Raw genomic sequence first — 26886 nt, 5'->3', positions numbered from 1 at the left:
GTAATCTGCATTATAACCAGGCAAGTGTATCACATTGTGGTCACTGTAATGGCTGCAAGGAATGAGCTTTGTTCATCTATGAATAATGAAATGATAATAAACAAAATGCTCTGCATTAAACTGTCACACAAATGAAGGATGCTCCTTTGCAATGAGGATCAAGTACAGTGCATGTTTTTACAAATACAGTGTTTCTTTCCTGGCTCATAATTTCTGTTAGCTTGAAACATGGAGCATTTTAACACATTGTACTGTAGTGGTTTTACTTATTTGTCAGATAAAACAAAGCCCAGAGATAGAAAAATGAGGCAGAAGATAAAGTCAGCGGCTCATGGATGTTAATTTAGTTTCATTTGCAGAGACATTTGAGAGGAACCAATTGAAATTCATTTTATCTCAAAATACAGCGAATCTTTTCCAAAAGACCGCAGAGCAGAACATACACAACGGATTCAGCACCACGGACAGTGACATCAAGCCCCGGACAGTCTGCAATTATTTAGAGCCTCTGATTGATCCTGCTGCCGCTGCTGACACTTGAAGAAGTCATAAAGTTAGGATACAAACTGTTCAAGCTAAAGATAGAAGAGGCGGTGATAAAATAAATCTGAGAGAATTCAATCACTGGGACGAAGCATTGATTTGTAGAGATTCTCAACAAGACAGGAAGAGGGAGCTTCCTTCTTGTTTTTCTGGTGTGTTTCCTCGTTTATATTTTAACAGTATATTTATCAAAAGTGTTGACTTGTGCCCTGTTTCTCACTTTTGCATCGACAGTACATGTGTAAAGTATGGTGTGCGTTTCCGCCGTTTGCTGCAGTTTACAGTGCTACAATTCCTATAGGGCACATCTGAGGGCTGACTTTTGGCCTTAACTTCTTTGAAAAATACCTCAAGCTCAAATTGCTGCTCAAACATTTCCATCTCTTGCCACAGATTCTCAAATGGATTTGTGTCTTTGATGTAAAACATTCCACTGCAGGTTCTGACAGAAGGTGAACTCAGTTTTTGTCTCATCTGACCAGAAAGCCTTCCGCAATTTCCCTTGCAATTCATATTTTTTGGGCTACTTTATGTTCTGTCGCATACACATAAAACATGTAATAACACTAACACTGAATTTTTTGTTTGTAATGTGATAAACAGTGAAAATGTCCAAGGGATATGAGTGCACTTGCGAGGCATTATTGTATCTGCGTTGAACTCGACATCAGATTCTCACCTCACCATTCATACCAGGAAATTATACGGAGAAAAACCGGGCTTTGTGTAAATATTTGAGAAGAAGAAATATCTCCACATCAATACTATTCTAAGAATCTTGACACAAGAGACTTAAATCAAAGATGCAGTCATAATGACATTCTATTTATTCTGATGTGTGGGAGGGTGTACTGTTTGGCCTTTTGCTCGCTCCGTCTTCATTGGAAAGTTCAGCTGACAGCCGAGAAGAAAGACATATCAAAGCACATCATTCATTAGAAGAATCTGAAGCTGAGTATTAAAGAGAAGTCAGATAGAAAGATCACCCACACTGGTGTGTTATCAGTTGCTGTACTGTATGGGTATATGTAGTGTTTATGCTCTGTTCTCCATAAATCTCTGCTATGCGGATCAGCACAATGCGGATCTCAGTGACATTCAAAACCACTTGAAGATCTTTAATAATTGATGAGCTGAAAAGTGGATTATTTTTTTCAGCTCTGAAACGGTCACAAGGCAGCGTGCTCCCAGGGGTCATGATTATGCAGATTCACTATTTCTATTTTTAGAGAATAAAAATCTAAATTAAAATAACACATTTACATATATATTTTTTATGTATTCTCTCAATTATGTTTGTTCACAGTATTTCATGAAGTTGATTCTTAAAAGGTTTGTTTTTATTTTGCATACAAAGTGAGTCATATTTTTAGTCATCAGAAACCCTTGGGGGAAGAAATCGGCTCTTAATGCCAAGACTGAGTATAGACTCATCAGTTGGTGACACTTCAGCGTTTTATTGCCCGCAGGCCAGAACCAGAAGAGTGACTCAGATTTGCTGTCTAGGTTTTTATCTTTAGACTTTGCAGTGCAAATCATTTGCTTTGGCAGTATACACACAATAAACAGATGGTTAGAAATGAAGAGATATATATTGTTTCTTTTAGTGGTGTTTGTCTGTTTTGAATGTGTGAGCGCTGCTCTTGCTTATCTTGCTTCACCTTTCTGCTCACAGTGCATATTGTATTCTAGAGGAGGTTATTTGAATCAAATTATCACAACAACTCTTCGCTTTTAATGCAAAGAACAGAAGGAAGCATTTACAAGAAAAGAAAGCACACAACCTGCAGCTGAATGGCATAACAGATAAATGAACAAGAACAAATATGTTATTTGAAGGGACTGCAGTCAAATGTAACCAATATTGTCACAGACTGTTGAAAACACACCATTCCGACTGTAAAACATAAATAAAGGGCGAATATCGAGACAACACTGCTAAACATTTCATCAGAACTACAGGAGTCTGGTTTAGGTTAAATCATAATTCAGGTCAAAGACTCACAGCTGTAATAGTTAGAATAGTAGAAAATAAATCAAAACACGTTCTTTAAAAAAAAAGAATTACATAAGAAAATATCATCTTTTTTATAAATACACTTTCAGAAGCATCTACATATTATGTTTATATCTAAGAAAAAGAATTGAGTCAGATTTTAGGAGTATAAAAACAAATACTACAAAGATCAGCTACAGTGCTGTAGATGTGCTGTAAATGAGCAAAAGGAAATAAATGAAAATCACTCGTGAATGTGACTGAATGAAGTATTTGGAAACTTGGAGACCATCACGCAACAGAAGAAGGTAAATAAAACCTCAGGTGTTTTTTGGGGGAAAAACTAAGCCTTCTCCTAAATTTGCATTCATGGGTGTCCTGTAAAAAATTACCTTTAAAAAAGTAAAATAAAATCTTACATTTATAGTCGAGCACTGGATATCATATGTGCCATTTGAAACATTGCTATATAGGAAATTGTTATTCTTATTCTTATTATTATTATTATTATTATTATTATTATTATTACTTTTGGTCTGTTTGGAATGAAGGAAGAATAGCTCAACTGCAACTTTAAGATCCTCTTGCTCCCCCTCCGTCAGCTCCCATAATGGTCTTTTCCAGCTCCGCTTATCGCAGCAGAATTCGCAACGTGCCATAATTTCCTCACCGGCGTGCATGCGTGTGTGCGCGCGCGTTTGACCCCGGAAATCAGATGTCATCGCTCGACGCGGCTAATTTTAGATGATTATTGCTTCTCCTTTGGTGTTTCTCTGTATGGACAATGCCAGCAGCGGCGGGGACCAGCCGCACCTCCTCTTCTACCACCGGATCCGCGGCGCCGCTGCCGCCGCTGCCTGCTCCCTCTGAGGAAGCCTCCTAGGATTGTCCGCTTCACGCTGTAGCTCGTAGGGACTGCAGTTGTGACTGATCCGCCGCCTGAGCCTCCGCTGATAGTAAAGGGATAAAATGTGAGTATGCACACTGTTGCAGCCGGTGTTGTGCTGACCTACATTGCCCCTGTTCCTGCAAGCTCAAGGTGATTTTCTGGTGCCCTCTTTGCTTCGCGAACTCTGGAGCCTGGCTCCGCTGGAGGTGTGGGGTGCTCTAGAAGCAATCATTTTTCATATCTGCGGTTAATGGCATTGCAAGACACTGCAGGGGGGAAACAGAACCGGCGGCTGTCACACAGCAGAGAGACAGCGGAGAGAGTTAAAGGTGGGCGGGATGCAGACTGAGAGGCTGGCATGATGTAATGTGCTTGAGACAATGGCCAAGGATTCTCCCCAATTATCATTTCAGAGAGCGAGGCGGAGCTGTTGCAGCGGTGTAAAGATGTGATCAGCGCCGCAGTCAGGCCTGTCTGCGTGTGTGTGTGTGTGTGTGTATTTGCGCGGCTAATGACAGCATGATGAGGAGGTGTCATGTGAGGCACAGCTGCCCCTCCTTTAAACCACATTATTACCGGCTATTATGGTGATTCAAAGCCAGAGAGAGCGGTGGAGTGGAGACTGAATTCAGCCACCTGTTTCTCGGTGGCCACGTTTGACTAAACAAATGCAGAAATGGAAGAACACACACCTGCAGGTGTTGGCATCTTGTTAGAAGGTTAATGGTAAATCTGCTCTTTGCTATTATTATTTTTGCAAGCGCACCACTCAGGGAGTACATGGGATTTGTAGCAGCGTGGACGTTCTGTGTAAATGGCTCAAAGAGGCTTTATGTGAAGTCAGGATTGCACTCCTGTTACAATCTAAACTGCCTAATTTGTCTGGAGTGCAGAAAATGTTTATTGCCTTGAAGTAGAGAAGTGGCTACCTGTGGCTCGTGCTTTTACGACTTCTATGCGTTTAGTGACTACTGTTCAGACTTTCAGAGCAAAGCTGGTTGGAAATGCTCTTGATGATTCAGTTTTGTTGGAATAAGTTCAAGGTTGACCTTACTGGCCGTTTATGTTCACCTTATTCAGTCTCCATCGATTGATGCTTTGCATGACCTTGCTGTAGGGTTGAGATTGTGGCTAGCACTAAAGGCTACACATGGTCTCTTCATCCTTTCATGTGCATGTAGACTTACTTACAGATGAGCACACAATCAGTGAACATGCAGCCCTCATCAGTCCCACAGATGCTCCCCTGCAGGTAGATTTCAAGGTGCACTCAGAGGTAAAGCTGCAACAATTCAGCTTTTCCAGGCTGATAACCGTTTTCCTTTCAGATCAGACATGATGATTTATTTTTTTTCTTGTTAGATTTGTTCAACATAACATACAAGAAAATGTTCTCTGATAGAGAAAAAAGACACTTTTCGTATTAATTCTTAAAAGTGTGTCTGTAACCTTTATCTGTTGGTTTATGTGTTTACAGTTAAAAAAAAATAAATAGAATTTCCAGTTTAGATGCATTTAATAAATAGAGGAAAAACTGATTTTCCAACGATTGACCTGCACCAATCAGAACCGATCAATGGAAAATGATCAGATTTTGATCTCTGGCTTCTATTAAGAACAAGAAAAAAAAAGGGTCACACATAATGTTACTTCGCTCCCTTTTCCTAATTCGTCAGTGGTATCCACTCAGAATACCACTGACGACAATATGAAACACAGATTTAAGTAAATATACATATTAAAAGTCTGCTGAATGTAGTAAAGATAAAAATAAATATTTTCTTTTGGCTTTTGAGAACTGATAAGTTGTTGTGGATTCCTAGATTTTCAATTCAGTCAACAGCAAAATGAAGAATTGTTGCTTTTATGTTTTAAAAGACAGTAGTGGGTCAAGTTAAACCTTCTTGTTTTAAAGTTTTAATTACCAGGAACCTGAAGGTTTTTTTCCCCCCTCCTATACGTTTCTGTTAGTAAATGAAATAAAATAGGAACGTTTTTTTTCAGCCAGCTGACCACAAGTGGGAAGCAACATGTCAGTGAGGGGAAGCACACACATCTTTACCAGTCCAGTTACCTTTGGACATAAATATTTCTGCACCTTTCTGGGCTGCTTCATTCAGTTTTTAACAGTGAATGTAATGGGGAAGTTCACACTAACATGGAAACATGCTCCTATGACGAGCTGAATGTCATCTGTTTTCAGATTGCAGAGAATCATGATGAAACAGATGACCAGGACATATGAAAGTTCATATTTCTTTAGTAAATACAAATATATGTATAAAAATATTATTAATCTTTACACTTTTTCTGTATTTTTTGCCTTTGTGGTGTGCTTTTCCTTCTGGTGCTTCTACATCTTCTGTGCTGTTTTTTTTTGTTTTGCTGACCCTGTCAGTTTTAAATGAAACGTGCCGAGCATCAAAATATGATTACATTACATTTCTTACTAGTTCGTAAAAAATAACCATTCTCTCTTCTGCTTCCATTATGAAACATACATAAAACATATAGCATGAAAGCAAAGTTCATCATCAGACATGCATTTTTTTAAAAAAGTTCAGTAACTTTATTTTTAATCTAATGCCAGTGAAATGCAGCGTAAAATAGTGAATAATTCCAAATGTAGCGGATATTCACAGCAGTTTGTTCTTAGTGGGACATGTTCAAGCAGTTCCCCCTGGGGTACTTTAAGGCTCAAACTACCCCTCCAAACATAATGTGGAGAACCAGCAAATCTTCTTAGATCCCCTCTTAAATAGCGAACATTCAAAATAAACCTCTAACTGTCCTGTTGTCACCTTAGGGTGGCAAACCTAGCAAGTCCTCCACCTAAGAGCAACAATCAATCCATTCAGGAACAGAATGTCATGATTCTATATAGGGAATCTAAAAAAAAAATATTCCCAGGAGCTATCTGAAAAATGGATGCCCTATTTTGTTTATTTATATCTTTTCTTTCCAGTACATTTATCTTTATGTATACACAAGTGACAGAGAAATCTTTAATTTTTTTTTTCATATCTTCAGATAAGCTTCTGATGTTTCTTGAACCACAATAACCAAAAACATGTATTCCAGGTGCAAACCCCAAAGAAAAACAAAAAATAAATACTAAGAGAATCTTACTGGAGGTTGCGTTTTTACTTGAGAAAATTCATAAATCATTCATTGTCCTTTGAGGTTCCTTTTTAGTTTTTGGGAAAAATGGCTTTCTGGCCTCAGACTGACCTCATGTTAAAAATATCAGAGAGGTATTATTTCTCTGTGTTATGTTTTTGCAGAGGGAGATTAAGTTGAAACCATATGGACTATCTGACTCTTATATCAGGTTTAATGGCTCTGTAGAAATGATTCCTAATTCCCACTAGTGTATGAATTGTTCCTACTGCAAAAGTATAAGACAGCATTATACAAAAAATATAATTTATAATGTGAATTTTTGCACATTACATACACAATTGGGTATTATTTAGATGTTAACCTTTAAGACCAAATTAAATTTCTGCCTAATGGAAGGCAAAAAAAATCTTTATTTTAATTTTTTTTTTTTTTTTAAATGAGCATTTTTCACAAAAATGTGACATGCATTTGTATTCAACCTGTTACACTCTGATACTACTCAATTTCAATAAAATGTAATTCAATGTAACCGTTAGTGTTCATAAGGATATGTGAGCTTATTTGAATATCACCCTTCAAACACAAAAGACACCAAGCAGTGGTGTTCGGAGAGTAATGTAGAATAAAAAAAAATTCTACAAAAAAAAGATGTGAACATTTTTCACCCTGTCCACATTTTGGTTCACTATTTTGTCCCAGGGTCTGGAATGCCAAAACGACAAAAGTACAAAGATGTGTTTGTTATTTTTCATAGAAGAAGATGGCATATTATTAGAACACCTCCAGCATGTGGCTGCTCTTTAAATAAGCACAGATAAGTCAGTGTTGATATCGGCCTGTAATCGTTCATTTGACAGTATTGTGATGCAGACATGAGCTTTTTCTTTGCTGAATCACTGAAGTGTGTTCCAGTGGGAGTTCTAAAACAAAATACACCTGAATAGTGTTTTTTTTTTTTTTTTTCTTGGCAGACATGTCGGCCTTGTTGTCAGAGGCTTCCGTGGCGCAGGATGCCATATGAATGAGATTTCACAGCACCATGAGTTGTACCGTCCAATCTGGCCAGTTTCATTCACAAAAAATCTGCACAAGTCTTCTCCCACCTGTCAGCCTGACATGTATGCCAGGCTGGGAAGGAAAGACAAGCAGCAATTTTCCCATTACCCTTTGAGCTCACAAATGAAATCAATGGATGCACTTTGTGCTTGACTGTTTGCCAAGAAATTGGGCATTATTTAAAAGTGGAATTTCCCCGTAGTCTCTCCCCTTGATGCAGGGCTTGTAATCAGCTTGTACTGATGCAAGTTGAGCGGATTAATATCCAACAATTTCTCGTCCTGTTGCGGGGATATTAACATTAATGATTGAATCATAAGATTTTCGCAAATGTTTTCTAAAAATAGACTTCAAATTTATAACAATTTGTCCTATAATTGGCATTTGGTTATATTTTCTGTAGTTCTATTAAAATTTTAAATGACCATCCCCTTACTTAATCAATCTAAGGCATTAATTATGCCACTCTTTGTAATAAGAACCCCTTAAACACATTTGATTTATATTAGTCTTTCCAAAGTCAGCTCAACAAGCATGCAGCAGTGCAGCTTATCTCCAAAGCCACAGAGTCCTACATTCTGTTCTGCACACCCTCGCATGCTAGCACATCTTTTGATGTTCTCCAGGTGGTGAATTGTGCTGAATTTGCCTCACTTGGTTATAGAAAGCTCAAGAATATACAGCTGTTTTTTGTGCACCACTTATCTGCTCACACAATTGTCACATAAATGAGATGAACTGAAGTCGTTTTGGGAAATTAACCACATCACGCTGATTTGCTCCTGCTATTATTGGCTAAATTTACATCTGTTTTTCTCTGGCTGCTTGAGTTTTATTTTAGGAAACGAAGTATCTCAGCTTGGTTTTTCAGAACATCTCTGAAAGGCATTACTATCTTGTAACTGCAGTTCTACTCTGAGTTGTTTAAAAGAGCAACATTTCAGGTTATCAATCAGCACTTTTCACAAGTAAAGTCCACTTTTACTATCACATCTGCAAGAAAGAGCATCAGTCGAAAAAGAAGCTATAAAACATTTGCTGTACAAGAATTTTAGGACATGAATTTGCGAAACCATGCATTGTGTGCTACTTTTGTTCATAATGTAATGTCTGAGCAAGGAAAGAGAACAATTTAGCTATCATTCTCAGCATGCTTCCATTAATCTTCTTCTTAGTTTCTCAGCCTACTCTCCTGAATCCATGTTTTAACCAGGCAGCTTTAAGTTTCTAAATGAAAATGTCTCAAAAGCACATAAGCCCTTTTTGTTTTTTCTGCAGCAAAGCACAACTTAGCAAAACCTGAAGTAGGGCTGCAGCATATTGGAAAAACATATGGCTAGATATCATTGTGAAATGCAAAGATGATATAGATTGAAATTCTTCTGTACTTCCAGCTCTGTCTGTGACCTTTAGCATGCAACAAGCTGAAAACTGTGCCAGGTGTGGGAAACTACCGCTGAGAGAATCCATCCAACAAGCTGAGTATCTTAACACGCAAAATGTGTTTATGACATGAATGTAATAGCTAAAAAATATTAAGTTTCCAAACAGCTGTTGTGCTAATAATATTGTGCATACTGATATTTCAATGACAACATATTGAGAATACTTTATGCAGCCCTGGTGTAAAATGAAGGTGCACATATCAGAGAATTTGTGGTCAATTTCCAATCAAATATTACACATAATGCTACACATAATCATAGTAAATAAAAAAACAGTTTAAAGTTACGTTAGATTTGGATCAAAGTCACATTTTCAGTGCTTGCATGGGATTTTATTTACGGGTATCAGAAAGAAGTGAGTTGACGACATATGCATGCTGTACTCTCTATATTTATGCCTGCAATTAATGTAGAAAACCATGGCACCACTTCACGTGTATGGCATTGAAATTTGTAGGTGCTGAGTCAAAGTGTGCTTAGTAGTTTTCATTTAATCCCCAAACTTTCTTCTGGTGTCAGATTTCTGAGTTTTATAAGGCTGCAAGGCTAGAAAGTTTCTCTGGATCTGCCGCTCTGATTGGGGAGGGGAACTCTCCTACGTCTTTGAATAATTCACTGATTGGCATATGGCATGCAGTGAAAATCCCAATAATTGGCATGTTTATACATTTGCAGTTCTTTTTCCACCTTCAGCTCTTATGAGCCATTGAACATGACAAAGTCACACATGTTTATTACTTGTCATGTGTCTGTAGGTGTGTCTAAGTTAGAATATCATTCAAATGTTAATGTATTTCAATAATTCAATACAAAAAGTAAAACCCCATTAGGTACATTAATTACATTCAGATAGATATATTTCTGCTAATCCTATGGCACAAAAGTCAGTTTCTTGAAAAATAAGATCTTACACAGTACCCAATAAAAAGACATAAATGTAAATGTACTGTTATGACCTTTTGACCTACACAAACAAGGGGAAGATGGCTGATTTAATAATTATCCAGAGTCTAATTCTGGAAGGTCTATAAGCTAGAAAAGGTCTTCCCTAAATTAGGGGACTGTTCACCCAGGGCTGTCTTAAAGAATTTCACTGGAGAGTTAAGTGGAAGGAAAAGTACAGAACCAAACGACCCATGGGGACCCATGTTTCATTAGAAACAATTTCATAGAAAATAAGTATTTATTTCTGTGTATAGTTAACATAATATAAGCTTCTCTATTGAGTTGAATTTGTGAAATAATTGTTTTTATTGATATTCTGGTTTATTGAATTTGCCAGCATGTCCTTAATATTCAGTGTTTTAGTAGAACCATTCAGTAAATGAGTCAAATGCTCTTACAAAATGGCATTTTTTGTAGAGGTTGTTCCTGAATCTTTGATTTAAGTAAATGAACTAAAAAATTTATAGGTTTTGAGGCTTTGAAAAAAATTAAATCATCAGGATTCACTGCACTGAAAGGTTTGGAGTGACTGAGATCAAACCAAAAGGGGCACGAATGTGAATAAAGGAACCGTGTGAGCTAAGTTGTATGTAAGCATCTGCACAACACTCTGATTTAAGTACACAAATATACCCCTATTATTATATGCCGGGTGTTATTACGCATGCTGGTGCCTTAAATGCCTCCATTTGAAATTTACTAAAGCATGTCAGATTAAAAAGAAGTAATGTTTTACACCGTTTCAAGCACTGAGTCATGTACACGAATAAATCACTTTGTTCTACTTAAAATTCAAGAACCAATGTCCTAGACTCCCTGCCAACAAGTCTCCTCCCCAAGCGAAAGGCTTGCATGAGCAGCCGGTCCAGCTACAGCGTGCAGACACAGTCTCTCTGGGCTAAACAGTAGCGGATGGTGTCTGAATGGGGAGCCATCGGGAGCCTGGCCCGTCGCCTTGAGAAGATATGGCAGAGCCCATCTTAATGCCAGAACACGCTGAGGCACAGAGCCGGCGTTGTAACACGTCCACAGGGAACGAGGACGCTTCAATTGGATATTGAAATTTCACTAAATACACCTGGCTTAGGTCAAATCACAGGGAATAAGTAAGGCTAAATTCATCCAACTCATTTGGACATTGAGGACATGGTCGCCTGCGTGCTGAACGTCTGGCTTCCAAAGAAAACATGAGACATTTGAAATGTCCGTAAAGGAGAACTATACATTTTAAGAAGAAATTAAAGCATTATTGCTCTGGTGGAAACATATTTTAGGAAATGTACAAGCTTACTATTTATTATTTTGAGTAAAGTTGTCCCACCTCCTTACACAAACTGCCATCCAAGTCTTCATACCTCAATTTCAGAAATAAAGGACTTAAATCCTCAAGGGCTAGAAAAATATAATCATTATGACATTCAGCGCGTCTTTTGCTTTGTCATGTTTTCCAGTGTTGTGTGCAGTTTCGAATCTGTGAACTCTGGTCAATATTCCACTTTGGAATGTTTTATGTCTGTTGATAAATAACTACCTCTGTTAAAGTCACATCTTTTCTACCACTGCTAACAGTTGTGTATCAGAAAAATTTGACACTGTGCCTTTAACCTGCTGGTGAGTGGCTCGTTAGTGTAACACCACCCAGCTGGGCAAAGTGGATGTAAAACTAAAATATTTTCCTCCTTAAATCCTTTCTCATTTTAGTGTATTAGCAAGTTCATAACATAAAAACATATCGATATGAGGATTTCCTTCATGTAAGTAAATACGATCAAATATGTATTTATTTACTGTTAGAACATATATTCATTTTGTTTTAAATGAACCAATCTTTTACAGTTGTAAGCCAGCTAAACTAGCTCCACTTTATTAAGCAGAACATCCACTTGTTCTCTCTCCATGTTTTTTCTTAAACTGTTGAATTATTCATAATGTGTGTCATTTTGTGGCTCATTGCTTCATCTTATGATTATGACGTTCACTGATGCAAACATAGTTTTGTCTCACTCACCAACCCGCCGGTGAGAATGGCTCCCTGCGCATGGGAAGACCCTGCAGGGAGCTCGGAGTATGGACTCCCATATCCGCTATAGCGTAGATGTAGTGTATTATGTAACATGATCTGAGCTGCCCCAATAAACAGCACAAGCGTGAAATCTAGGGCAGAATGCCCAGCATCCCAAGACGTCTCTGTGAGCTTTGAGATACCGATGTAATGCTGAGCCAAGCTCCAACTGTGTCGGGCCCAAGCAATTACGCACAGCAGTTTAAACAACAGCATGTGGATATTCTCACAAACTCACACACATATGTTTGCTTTACTCGGAACCGAATGTGCATACTTGTCTCCTGTCATGTGAGCTCTTTGTTGGGGTTGGGCACTCATGATGTTAACCATGTGAAAAAAGAACCAGAAAATCTCAAACAGTAGTAGAGTTTTTACCTTTTGTAAAAACACACAAATTTTTGGCATAATTAATGGGGAAAAAACAAATTGAAGTTACATTTCCTATGGAAGGTGCTTTAATCTTTGGTTAAACTCAACTCTTTATTCTCCTGACCAGAGCCAAGATGATGTGCGAAGTGATGCCCACCATCAGCGAGGACACGGCGCTGAGCCAGCGCGGCTCACAGAGCAGCGCCTCAGATCCGGACTCCCACTTCGAGCAGCTGATGGTCAACATGCTGGACGAAAGGGACCGACTCCTGGATACGCTGAGGGAGACCCAGGAGAGCCTGGGACTGGCTCAGCAGCATCTGCAGGACGTGATCTATGACCGAGACTCCCTGCAGCGCCAGCTCAGCTCTGCCCTGCCACAGGTAGGTCACAACGATGGAACAGAAGATTGAAGATTTTAAATTTGTTACTGAATGTTGTGCATGCATGAATGAGTCATTTATTTATTTTTATTACCAAATTCTTAATCTTATATAGGTATTTTAAAATTTAGTTTAAGAACATTTTTATTGATAAGTTTGTTTTTTTTGCGTTATTGGACTAGAGCATTCCCTTTGACCCTTTGACTTCTACAGTACATGCTTCTGAGCTAATGGTGAGCCTCTTTTTCAAGCTAATTCAGTTAGTTTATTAAAATGAAATAGTTGACATTCCAAAATATATGAGCATGTTATGTATAATATTATGCTTGAATGCTGCTGTGACTGCAGCAGTATAGTCCCTTATATTATATTATTTTTTGTTCTCTGAGAAGCAAGATTCATTCTAAGCAGGGGCTAGGTTATTTGCTGTTTAAATGTTGCAATAATATTAGGATTTTATCACTGCATATGAAGGGCATACTGTCATTTTTTGAATACTCGTTCTCCTTTTTATGCCTTAAATAACATTTGCAAACAATCTTGGTTTGGTAAATTGACCAATGCAGCGGCCATGGCTTCTACTTCGTGAGAATCATCCTTAATTCCGTCTTTCCACATTGTCAGTCAAAGATATGTTTATACTTTTAAGATTTTCACCCCCTCATTGCATCTCTTTACTGTTCACTTCTAAATGCTGTGCAGGTCGGGCAGCAATGCTTTTTTTTGTTTTGGAAAACTGAAATCTGAGTCAGTTCTGTGACTTTGGTTAGTCAGCATGTTTCTTCATCTGCAAGATGCCTAAAGTTCTGACTTTAGGCATCTTGACTTCTTACATAATATTTCCTTTGGGAAGTGGAGATTAGCACTTTTAAAAAGAGATCCAGAAAAAACCTTTAGTAAGAATTGTCATGTACTTAGTTTAGTACTCGTATTTTAATTTATTGTCATGTATTGGGTAAGATTTATTGCTATGTATGACTAAAATGTGGGTTTATTTAGAAATTAAATATGCATTACTTGTATATAGAGCAAAAACATTGCATTAACAGAAGAAACATCAACACTTGATGTTTCTATATTGGGTGATCCCAGTGTGTTTAAGCTAGTAGTGTAGTCAATCCCAGAAGTTGTGAAGTTTGCTAATCCTTATATAACTAGACAGTTACAGAGCTATCACTGTCTTGGTTGGTTGCTCAGAGGCTGTGAATCAAATCTGTGTATAGCATAGCGATAAGATGAAAATGTGTGTGCACTTAGTTCATTTTTGCACAATGTGAGGAAAGAGAAAGATCTTACATAATATTTCCTTTGGGAAGTGGAGATTAGCACTTTTAAAAAGAGATCCAGTAAGTCTTTTCACTCTGATTCCTGGACACTTGGGAGTTTTTTTGTAGACAGAGAATAGACTCTGTTCACATTTGATGCATCACATTTAATCCACATGGTTTTAAAGATCCATGACCTCAAACAGTTAATCTGTTTAGCATGAAAAGTATATCTATCTGTGTTAAATTAACCCAGAGACACTGTTTTTATTTTGAAATAGCTTATTCAGATCTGCAGCATCGAAGAATTTACTACAGCTCAACACCCCAGCCAAGGTCCTCCATCCTGTCAAAGTGAAATAACATTTCCATTATCAGACAATTTCTCTGATCTCCTCTGGCAGTAAATCACTGTTGTGATGTATTGTTCGTCATAGTGTAATGACAGAGCTGACATACTGCTCAAGCGCCTCTCCTGGTGTCTGGCTTAAATTAGCTGTCAGTGAGATCCTGCTAGAAATGTCCTGGCACAAACCATTCTGTTAATTAATCTGCTGTTTTCTTATTGGCCTGTATAATCTCCATCTTAGTTAAATGGTTTGTGCTTCCATTTTTTTATACCTTGGTAATCATACAGTGGCTTTATGCCAGGGACATGTTTCAACAGAGTTTTCTGCTTCTTTTTTTTTTTATTTAAATGTGATGGAAGCAGCCAACACTACTGCATGGGTGTTATGTGAATATCTTGATTTAGAATTAAACTCTAATGATTTTTGCTATGTGTGGAAATCACTAAAATGGATGTATATTGCACATTTTTAGTAGACTTGTGGTTGAATTAGAGCCCAGTAGATTGCTTTCCGGTCCTTCTCTTTTATTTGGTAGCAGGGGAGGTGATGAACGAGAAGAAGCAGATTTTTTGGAGGGGACAGGACCAGCCTCATTTAGGCAGTAGACAGCCTGCAAATGTGCTTTTACTGATATCACTCCCTTGTTTCTAAAGTCTAGAGCTCTAGCATGATTAGATGTACCATAAACGTCCTTTTTTCCTGTCGGTCTCCCCACCTCGCCTTCATTTCTCTGTTTCTGCCGTCTTTGGCTTTTCTGTTATGCCCTATGTCTCTTTCTTTTCATTTTCCAACAGAGGTCACGGCTCTCCAGCTCACTGTGACACTTTCGACTGATGGGAGTAACATTTGCCATCCCCACTAGACACTTCCAGGGACACTCCCCTCCCATCCTCAATTTCATGCATAACAATCCAGCAGTACCCATCCATTCCCCTCCTCATCTTCATGCTTTTATATTTTCTGTTTTTGTTTTTACCAAGCTGAGGAATGGCAGAAGGCACCATTAGCTTTACAAGTCACTGCAATTATTGCAGAAGAGCTGTTGTGAATGTCTACTTAAAATTCAATCTCCATGCATAATCAACCCTTTAATTAAATGCACACTTTGGGTATGTTGAGAAAGCCGCAGTTGCAAATGCATCTGAAAGCAACACAGACACATTGCAAAACTATGTGAGATATTACATTGCAGCACCAGCTGAAACAAATTTGAACCCGTAACCTCCCATTTTCACAATTACTCTTCTTGGCTGTTGATCCATATTTCTGCTCAAAATTGTAGTGCTTGTTTAAAAAAAAGAACAAGTTTATTGGTGTGTTATGAATCTTGTGATAGAAGGTATCAGTTATAAGGCCAATCGAATGCTGCTTTATATTGATATTTAGTCGCATTGCCTTATGTAAGCATAGTTTAATAGCTAAAAAAATATATGGCTTCCATTCTGTACCCTACTCGGATAAGGAAGCATGTCCTAATGACACAAATCCACAATGTCTTTCTCTCTGGATTTTCTTTTTTCAACAATATTTCATAAAATCTGACACCTTATTTGCCTTTATTACATCCAGTAGCTAAACAGCTATCTAGTAATATACTAACCTAAACTTGAAAAATCTTCTAATTGATGTTACAGTGCGGCCTTGGTTCAGTGTGAAACACAGCAGATGACCATAGCATCAGAGAAAATGCTAATATATCATCAAAGACTAAATATACTGTAGCATTAAATTTGGATAAAATAATTTAAAATGAGCACTGAAAACTATTTGTGTGACGGCGAAAGGTTGTTTAAACGCTTGTGATGCCCATAGCTTTACCCATAGCTTTACCCATAGCTTGTTCCTTTTAATTATTTCGTTCTCACTTGTACTCGATGGACTCGGTTCTGACAAAGTGGAAGGAAAAGACACACAGAGCGTGTAGATAAACCGTTGCCTGGAGTACGATGGAACCCTCCTTCATCCCCCAGTGACCCCTGTCGTGTCACAGACGAGCGAGCTGGCGGACCAACAACATTCTCCGGAGCACTCATCTGTGCGTTACTGTAGAAAGGCCCCGCAGGCCACAGCCAGCTTCCCATGCTGGCTATTTCCTATTGCCAAACACAGTTCATGAAGACTTCTGCTGCAGCTAATCCTCTTCACTGCCACCAAGCTTCAGTCCTCCAGAAATACACGTCTTATCACCTATTGAACAGATGTTTTAGAGCAGGAATACTGGCTCTCGTTGACCTGTAAATGCAACATGTACAGGCTCTGAGTTTGTCTTTGTGTGTGACCACATAAATGGTCAGCAGGTGTTCTGACAAGCCAAGACTGATATTTATATCTTAGGAGATGATGAAAACACAAACTTCGATCATAGCTGCAATTGGCTTTACTTGTGCATGGAGTTCTAGTCTAGATTGTCACATTACAACCACAAAATTTGATTAATTTTAGAACAGTTTTATGTGATGGACCGCTGACGTGGAAGGGAAAGAATAGACAAAAATATCAATAAGATATTATGAGAATTATGTTTGTAAGGTGACAAAATGATTTTTTATTTTTATTTTTTCCAAGGAACTGTCCCTTAAAGTTTTCGATTCGGACATCTTCTAAAATGCCGGCATTTTAGAAGATTTAAAACTCTTGTTTATGGAGATTCTCAGCACCTTCGGCATGACCTTACAGCCTCCAAATGTTAATCTGAGTGCTGTTATCTGGCCAGCCATGCAGTAATGAGACACCAGCCAACACCACTGCTGTAGTGAAAGCTAAGACTGGACCAAATTGCTGTATAGAACAGAGAATCGATCTGTGGTTTTCTCATTCATAGCTTGTGCACCTGCTGTAATACGCACCGGTCCTGTCTGTTTTCTGCACATATCTGCCATGATTGCTGATTAAATTTGGCAGCAAAATTGTAGTTTAATTCATTATACTTGCTTTTATAGTTGGCAAACATTTTAGAAAAAAAGATACAATGCAATCCCTCAAAAGGATTTAATATAGGCCCTTTTATGCTTACATCCCAAAATTAGCATTTATTATAACAGATTGTGATAATCTGTGGATCTCTCTGGTGGTGATTAGTGAATACAGAGTGTATGTCCGTTCAGTGAAAGGAAGGAGGAAGAGCGTATGACGAAAGCTGTGTGTAGAAATAAAGATGACTAAGCTTGTCCAGAAGATGGATGGGGAGCTGGATCCATCCACCGTCTTCACTTCATTTCTCTGCTCACCATTTCTCTCACTGTTGCTTGTAACTGCAAACCCCGAGGGCTTCAGCAGCCAGTCAGCTGGTCTTCTACGCCGGAGCAGCACATGATTTTCCATGATTACTGTTATTGTTTGTGCCCCAGTTCACGGCGCCTGTAGGCTAGATGTGTGGTTGATGCACCTCGGGACGAGAGGAGAAGCCTTGAAAAAGGAAAAGCAATGACGGCCAACTCCTCTAAAGTCAAGTGCTGACAGTCTTCAGAACACATCTAATAAATCTGAGACTGACGATGTCATGCAGAAAAACATAACATTTGTCTATTCACTGTGATCTTTTTTTCTATACACAGTAGCTTTGTTAAGGATTAATACTCTGAACTGTTTCTGCATTTCTCAAGTTACAACCACAACTGCTAATGTGCTTCATACAGATTTTACTTGACTTTCCTGTCTTGTCAGTTTAGATGGACTTTTGTTGGTTCTTCAGATGATGGATGAGTGCAATATGAGATGTTTAATGTTTTGATTTTTATTTAATAACCTAAACTTCAACTGTATTTCTGTTCTGTTTTCTATGTTGCTTCAACTTCATGATGTTGACTATTATCAAACAAACCTTTGATGTCATTGCAGAACAGCTGAATTTATACCCTTATATTTTTTAATTATATGTGTGCAGCTGGAGTACAAATATGAACTAGGTGATTTTAGGAAGCAGTTATTTACATTGAATTTTATTGGAGGTCATACAAATCCAAATTCAAGCCACTTTGAGATATTTCTTAAGAAAAACTAAAAACCAGATACAAAGATTACAAATGTAAAAAGTTAACATTTTATTGATGCTTTTTCAATTCACTATGTTAACACTGTGATTAACACATTTGAACCATGTCTCTTGCTTGTAAATATTGATTTAAAAAGTAGAACCTGTCTATTTTTTTTACCGCTTAGTTTACCCAGAAAGCCTTGTTTCTTGTCTTCCCCTTTAACTCCTGTCTGCCTTTAATCTTCGGCAGGGACATGGACAGGTTCTTGGCACATAAACGCTATGCAGAGCCATACAGAGTGACTGTAATGGCTCCATCAGAGATACTTGATCAATATTCTCCAAAGGTCAGGGTCAGATGAGAAGATGAGACAGGTCTAGTCCTGTGGGTGGGTCATTGCTGGTACCGGCGTCCAGCATATGGTTTTGGTCGACTGTTATCTGGGAAGAGACTGTTCATGGCCATATAGCAGATGTAATTACCTCGCTGATGATCAGCGCACTAGACTGTAATAGTGCTGTGAAGTGGCTAAGTAGCAGGAACATAGATCAGCCTAACAAGGCAGCAGCATCTGGGTGTTTATTTATTTCAGCTCTGTCTTGTGGCCTCAGATATTCAACACATAGCCTAAATTGTATATCAGTTGGATATAAAACTACACATAAGAGGGAAGAAATCAATTTTGTAGGTTGAAACAAAACACAGGGGGCTATTTGAGACTAAAGCCAACAGCAGAGTAACACTAGACTACATTTATTCACACATAAGCAGTGCACTTTGTGCATCTCTCTCCAGTTATATTATAATAAAAATGACCACAAAGATTTTAGTACCAAGACAAGATAAGGTTGACTATTTTGCACCTAACAGTTGTCGGATTTCTGGAAGACTGAATCTGCTTCAGTAGTGTTTTTAAAATGATTTTGAGAAATTTTTATGTAATGTTTCAGCATTAGGCATGGACCAGTATATTCTTCAAAAAACAATAGCTTCAGTGAGATCCTGCTAGATACCCTAAAATTGGATTAAACCTGAATATGACAGGATGTAATTGCTTTCTTTTTGTAGTAGTAAATCTGTATTTATTTATATCATTGCAAAAATAATGGACCACAGTACACTTCTAAAAAATATATTTGCCTTTTGCTTAGTTATTTTGAAATATACACAAAGATAAAACATAGACCAAACACCAGTAACATTTTGTATTAGCCTTATAACTGGAATATAGTGCACAATATTTTCTTCTCCTCTTTCTAAGCAGCTGTGTTGCTTGTAAATGAGAGAAAAGTGAAAACCACAATAAAACACAGGATCTTTTGACTGTAAAAGCAGTGAACAGCACAGCTGGAGAAAACTCTGGTCACTGTGGCATCATAGAAATAATGCGGTGTAAAGTTTTTGTGATTTCAAATCCTGGATGCCTAATGTTGGCCCATGCATAATGAGTCTTTGACAACTATTGCAGTATATGCGGTCAAACTTTGTGCCTCTTGCAATTTTATGAATATAAATGTTTTATGGATTGATGATCAATGCATTTGGTTTCAGTTCAGTTTCAGTTTCCCTCTTAAATCTTAAAATCTTAAAGCTCCAAAGATGTAAGAGATAAACTGCATCCATCACCCTGTGATCTTTTAACATTTTAAGCAATGTCATGTGTCTGTTATACTCTGTTCAATTGGCTAAGCATTACATTAGCATATAAAATTCAACTTCTTAACGCTTTGAATTACCCAACAATTATTCCAAATGGTGCTTTATGACCATTAACAACGATGATTACAATGACGATAAGTCTCCTAAAATATGAAACCCTTGAATTGACAGAGGTAGTTTTTCCTTTAACCATGGTTGTATTTGTTGTGTTGAAAAACCAAAAACACACTGTGGCTCTGCAGACACAGAACTCTTTATAGAACTAAGCTTCAAACAAGAGACAACTGGAAAGATATGACTGTGAACCAGAGAGGGCTGCTGCTAAGTAGGGAAGGACTTGGACTACACGGAAAGCAAAAAGAAAGATTAAAACAAATAAACGAGTAAACTAAAACTAAAATATTGGACTTTGACTGACAGCTGTAGAAGAAAACTGACAAAATCAGAGGTGACCAAATAATAAAACAAATGTGGTGTCTAGTCACTGATGGGAACCTCAGTTAGCAACTTAATACAATTTAGAAATTGCTCTCATCTGACCCTAACCTCTCAACTGCTCTGCCATAATTGTCACTGTGTTTCATCAAACCCCCATCTAACAACAGAAAGTCTCGTCCCTCTTGCTGTCCCTGGAGAGACCGCTTCTGGCTGATTGTTGTCTAATTTTAGGAGTCTTATTTTTTTTCAGCTTCATAAGCAGCCAGTTATTTGTTTGCCACCCTCGTCAGCTTTTATTAATATTCTCCAGCTGACATGCTAAGCATAGCCTGCCTTGTAAATTCCTCTTACGAGGATGTTGGGTGTCTTGTATTTCGTTTATCTCTCCTAAGCTGCTTAAGTTTGTGTCTCACATAGTACTAACAATTAATAATAAAAAAAACAGTTGTTCTTAACTGTTACAGAGAACTCTTGAGTATTTGCAGTGTCAAATGTGAATAGAGATGAAGAGAGATTAATAAGTTTGATAAAAGGTAATTAAAAAAAACTTTGTGTTTTAATGAGTTTTTGGTTTATTTGCCTTTTTTTAATTACTTTAGAAATAAAATACTATATGTCAATAAGTATGTTGTATGTGCATTAGTTCTCCAAAAAGCCTGAATAACTGGAAACTACATTGCTGAGTTTGATGCACTCTGAACTCTTTGATGTCATCTCCTCCTGTGAGCAGAAGTGCACGTGTTAGAGCCTATATTTGTGTAGGTGGGAACAGAGCGGGGTGTTGCGTTTGCATCACTGCGGGAAAAAAACTTGGTTATGACTCAGAGCCTGAGGCAAGAAATTCTTAAACCTTCGTCCACATACACACATACATTATCCTGTCCTCACACACACTCTTTTTGCTGGCTTTTCCTGAATGAATTAGAGGACTGGTCCCCCGAGATCTTCTAAAGTGAGCAGAAAGAAATGAGGTTAAGACCAATACTTAATGCTCCTTACTATGCTGACCTGGAAATGTAATTTTACCCGCAAAAGCCAAAGCCTGGTTAGTTAGATTCCAGCTGTGATAAATGCAGCGTATTAACAAGATGTATGCTTCAGCATCTCAAAATGTAAACCAGTAGTTCTCTCTGGTTGAGGATTATCTGGGATTCAGACATTAATTTCCAACAATGACATGTCGAATAAAAAGGTTGTAATTCGATTTGGGTTATTTTAAAGCTTCCGCTGAGTCCTCAGCCAGGACTCTGGTATTGACTGGTTGTGTTTTTTTCTTTTTCTTTACAATGCAGCTGCTCCCCATTAATGGATACCTTTTAGCTTCTTGAGGCTCCATTTGAAAGCCAGAAATAGAGCATGATGTCACCAGCTCTTGGCACCAACTAAGAAGCTTGTTGAAGCTCTCCTAAGAGAGCCAATCTCATGATAAGCTCACACTTATAGCACGCTTTAATACGCAGTGTGGCAGGTCTGAAAAAAAAGCATCTGCCACATTACACATCTGTGAGCATTAAAATCATTTTGCTCATTGCCACTAATGACCTCTCTGTGATTAGCAGGGCTCTTCCAGGGATGCATGTTGTCTGTATTTTTTGTGTCATCTCTTATCTAACAGATATTAAGAAAACATCGTGGTTAAGACCTGTTCATCCCTTGGTAGAAGAACATGTGAAAAAGCTGTTTAACAGCTCTAACAACAGCAGTAGTTAGTAGTAGATCTTCCACTAAATTATTATTTTATTTGATATATCAATAGGAAGTGCATATTTTGTTTTAAAGCAAGCCTACACTTGAACAACCCCTCCTACAGTCGCAGGATCTTGCGCTTTATTGTGACTTTGGTGTGAAATCATATCTACTGATATAAAACTAAAATTTAAATGAAAATTCCTTTAGGCCTTCTTCACACAAAACTTAATAAAATCACACCATGACCTTACATTTCCATCACAGATAGCTTTCAGTGTCTTGCAGAGGTTTTTCACACCCACTCCAGGCTGCCAGTTCTCCAACCAATTGTTCCATTTAATTCCAGTGCAGCTGCTATATGCATCCCATCATGCTGCTGTTGTGCCTGAATCCAAAACAATAGCCTCATTTGCAAAACATTTTTGTCATAAACCTGCAAAGACAAGTCACATATGTGCTCCCTCTGACCATTAATAAATCAGTAGGGGATACGATGATATCCTGCACAGCTGTGAGTTAAAACATTCAGCGGGATGCTAAATGTGAATGGAGGTGTTCTACGCCATCAACATCAGCACTACGAATAAAATCTGAGTTGTTCATCTCCTCATACTGATCTTTACAAAACAATAATGGCAAATGAATTTCTGAAAGCTATTCTGTTGTTATCAAAGCAAAGCATTCTGATTTAGATTTAAATATCTAAATCTAAATCACCAAAGTTGCTTCAGAACGCCTTCAGCCTGAAAAGTCAGCTTGTCCCTATACGGTTTTATAAGTATCAGTGTAATAAGTTGTACTTGTAACACCAACCTGGGATTAGGGCCACAAAAAAGGTTAAGATCAGTCATTGACCCGACCATCCATTCCATAGGACCAAATTAAGCAGTTCATGTAGTTTATAATATCATTTTACAATGTCTTTCTGCCTGTTCTGTTCTTTAAAACTGCTTTTCTCTTATAAACATCATAATATGCCTCTAATTAACAGGCAGAAAGACAATGTCTTTCTGCCTGTTCTGTTCTTTAAAACTGCTTTTCTCTTATAAATATCATAATATTATTCTTTCCAGCCTGTCTCTGCACCTGTTATTGTCTCTGTTCCATCTCAGTGGATTTAGGCGTCTGCGGGGATATCTGTGTAGTTTGTGTTAGAGGAGAAGACAGTGTAAAGTTTAATTAACAACAAAATAGATGTATCTGTTTTACTAAAGATAGATGGGTGATCAGTGTAGTGATAATTAATATTAAAAAAAAAAAACAGACACATGATTAAACCTGATGAAGACCATATATAAGAAATAAATGTTGCCCAGAAGAAGTGATCCCTATGACTTTGATTTCTCATACTGCTTCCGTTAAAATGGAACAAGTTGCTGAATGGAAGCACATAACAAATTCTGCCCTGGGCTATCTCCAAGGCAACATATGCATTCAGTTAGAGGGTTTTATATATAAAACATACAGCAGCGTTAACACATGACCTGGGAGGAAATTTTCTCTTGAACTCCAACATGTATGAAAGTGAGAACTAAAATCTTCAATGCCTTTGTAATGTTTTCCCTCGTCTTTAAATCTCTATTCTTTCATTGACTTGCTGGATGTTCGTCATTTCTCTGGCAGACATGGCAACAACTTACCTCTGACCTACAAAGAGCCCACATTCAGCCCACTGACATGACTCAGCTCCCCTGCTGGGCCATATGTCTGCCTGCGCCAACAGTGTGCATCACAGTATGGTGCATTTTAATGCATCTTTTCATCAAATGTCCTGCGTTGGCTAAAATAAACCTCCATTTCAGCAGCTGTGAGATACGACATGAATAAGAGATTTTCATTAAGAATTTTAGCATACAGTTGCATGTTTCAGGTTGCTGTTGTAGGTGCAGGTGCAGTTAAAATAGATTCTGCTGCACAAATGCAGCATATCCATTAATGCCACATGCAATTTTGAATGGAAATTGTGCAATTATTGATTCCCCAAAGGAGCACAGATATGAGTTTCTCTCTTGACAGCCACTTTATCTTGTGTAACAAGCTGATCTCTCCTAGAAGCACCTTGTATGTTTTGACTCCATGTTACTGTCACTGAAGCTACTGTGGTCTATAATCTACAAGGGGAAGCTTACAATCTGGTATAAAGCAGCCTTGTCAAACCTGTAGAAATTGGCAAATCACTCAACAGGTTCAGAAGGGTAATTTAACGTGTTAGACTCTTGGTTCTCAGGGGGGTTTCTGTTTGGTCTTTGGGAACTGTGTAAAGCAACATAACTAATATAAAACAATTCAATTTCAATTTTTATTGTTTTTAGTCAAGTATTCGTCAGCTAAGTGGCTCTGTCTTTGTAATTCCAAAGTTAAAGTGTGGCATATCCCCAAGGAAATTCTGAAAGGTTAAACATGTTTTACTCTGAATTAGGTTGGTATTAAAGCAGTGAAATAGTTGCATTCCCCTTCTTCTGAGTTATAATATAAACTGCTTTGATGCTGTCTGTTAACTGTCCAAGTATAGGAATTAAAATAAATAAAAAAATTACAAAGAGTTATGATATAGAACCTACCGGAAGCATCACTTATTCCTCTAACTAAGTTAACGCTCCTTTTACAGTTGCTAACAGGTGAGATGTTTGAAGGCACTAGTCACTCTGACTGCAAGCTTTCTCCCAGGCAGACAGCCTGAGTAATTAACCTGCTAATTTGTTTTTACCACATAACAAATGTAGACTAACTTTCAAATGAACTGTCGACCTGGATAGAAGCCTTGAAGCTACTGGCTAATTTTCATTTCATCTAACATACATTCAATGCAGAAACATTGGAATGTAAATGCTACTGTTTTATCCCTCCTCTATTAGGGTTCCATGCTATAGGTGACAGTAGCTAATTTGCACTAAGAGTCAGCTAGTTGTTCTGGTTAACATCACCGTGTAGCCTGTGTTGGCAGTGTGATAATCACAGCCTAGCTTCTTTCAGAGACAGGCCAAACCACCCACCGTCCAAGCAGCTACTTGTTTTATTCCCAGTGCTGAGGAGTCATTTACTGTCCGCCTCTTGTTGCCAGCTGCTACCCAGCCAGCTTCTTTCACAGGTATCCAATGGTTCACAGAACTGAGTGAACCCATTTCACTGCTGTCTAAAGGGTAGGCGGCAGCATGCCTAAATTCTAAGTTCCACAAAATGCCTGAAATGATTGAAATATCACAATTTATGAATTAGGTTGTCTTTCTAATTGTCTTAATTTTGTTGTGCTTTTTACCATCATATTACCAACTGGTGCTTTATATTCATGTCAAACTGTTCTGACGTATCTACTTTTTGTTTCAGTGGCATAGGAAGACACAATGTCATTGGAAAAAGCATAGGGCATTGAAGTTTCAGGGATGGTTAGCCGATTTTTTTTAATATAGCTTGAATGCAATACTTGATAGAATATTATATTTTAAAATTTGGCCTTTTGGATGGACTTCCACTGCTTCCAATGCTTTCACCTGATGCTCAGGTTGGTTGCTAAGAGGCTAAAGGTAAAGAGTTCTGAGTACATTATGACGAACAAAAAAAAAAGAAATGAAATGATCAATATTGCCACTCAGCTCTGCAATCACAATTACATATTTTTTAATGCTGCAAATGAGTTTTATAGCAGCAATATGCACCAGTTGACTGTTAAATAACTGATTATGTCATGGAGGTACAAATGATGTCTTGGTTCATCTCAGATATTTGCAGATTTTTTAGTTTAGTTGTCCTTTTTTGTCAATGTTAATTGTTATAAATCTGAATTATAATAGTGTGAAACCAGCAAACAAATTGAAAGTATACTGAACGTATTTTGGAGAGATCAGGACTCCATGGTGGGACCCCAGGATGCACATCATTTACTGGTAGTTTAAAGTCTTAAACAGAAAAAACATACAGTGCTTGGGGGTCCAATTTGAACACTGCTTATGTTCCCTATATTCTCACAATTAAAGTAAAAAGCAGGTTAGACCTCATCCAAATACATTTTAAACCAGTTAGTTCTTGTAGGGATTTCATGTGTGTGCGTTTTTGCAGAAAATAAAATCTAGTAAATTGTGATTAAGTTATTTAAGTCACTTTGTCTTCAAACACTTGCTGCTTATTTGTCCATATTACAGTAAAGAGGAGATAGTTCTGTTGTGTGAGAGAAACTGGCACTGTTCATACAAAACAGTACTAACTGAATTACTCAGAATGTATCCATTTATAGTGAAAGGTTTCCATCGTTTCCAACAAAGGAGCTTTTGACTGCGACAATCAGGTTCCTGTGTGTCTGAAAGAACTGTTCTGTGCTTCTGTAGCATGTGAGAATCACAGGTCCCGTGCTTTATGGATTCTTCAAAATGTCTTCAGGGAATCTGAAATGTGATTTTACAGAACCTTTTCTTAAGAGGTTTTCTGTTTCTGGGAGCATAATAATTCCCTCCTCTCAAAATGCTCACAGAATTGAGATTAGCAGCAGCTCATTTTAATCTGCATGCCTTTTAACTCTGCCTTCCTACGGAAATGTCTAATACAACTAATTACCAACTTGATTGGCGAGTCTGAAGCAATCTTTCTCCATCTCTGACAGCATTACAGATGTAAAATGTAGATTGGTGCATGCATGATCAGAGATCCCCTGCAGGATATATTAGCCTTTTCAACCATATTATAAGACATATACACACATTTCTGCC

General features: G+C 37.9%; 1 protein-coding gene across 8 annotated transcripts in view; it reads left to right on the top strand.

Annotated features, from left to right (window-relative positions):
* The first annotated feature begins 3170 nt into the window (after nucleotides 1-3170).
* Nucleotides 3171-26886, top strand: part of ppfia2 (PTPRF interacting protein alpha 2) — a 120761-nt gene continuing 97045 nt past the window's right edge. For 3 of the 8 annotated variants that reach the window (XM_032588789.1, XM_032588784.1, XM_032588787.1), the window contains exons 1-3: nucleotides 3174-3510; nucleotides 9002-9084; nucleotides 12559-12814. In XM_032588789.1, the coding sequence (XP_032444680.1) occupies nucleotides 12566-12814 (249 nt within the window). In that variant the 5' untranslated portion in view covers nucleotides 3174-3510; nucleotides 9002-9084; nucleotides 12559-12565. Of the gene's footprint in view, nucleotides 3511-9001; nucleotides 9085-12558; nucleotides 12815-26886 lie in introns of all 8 variants that reach the window. The other 5 variants (XM_032588783.1, XM_032588780.1, XM_032588785.1 and 2 more) reach the window with 4 other exon arrangements.

This window comes from Xiphophorus hellerii, chromosome 17 (genome assembly GCF_003331165.1).
Source record: "Xiphophorus hellerii strain 12219 chromosome 17, Xiphophorus_hellerii-4.1, whole genome shotgun sequence".
Lineage (NCBI taxonomy): Eukaryota > Metazoa > Chordata > Actinopteri > Cyprinodontiformes > Poeciliidae > Xiphophorus > Xiphophorus hellerii.
The sequence above is the reverse complement of the archived record's forward strand: the minus strand, read 5'-3'. Positions and strand labels throughout refer to the sequence as shown.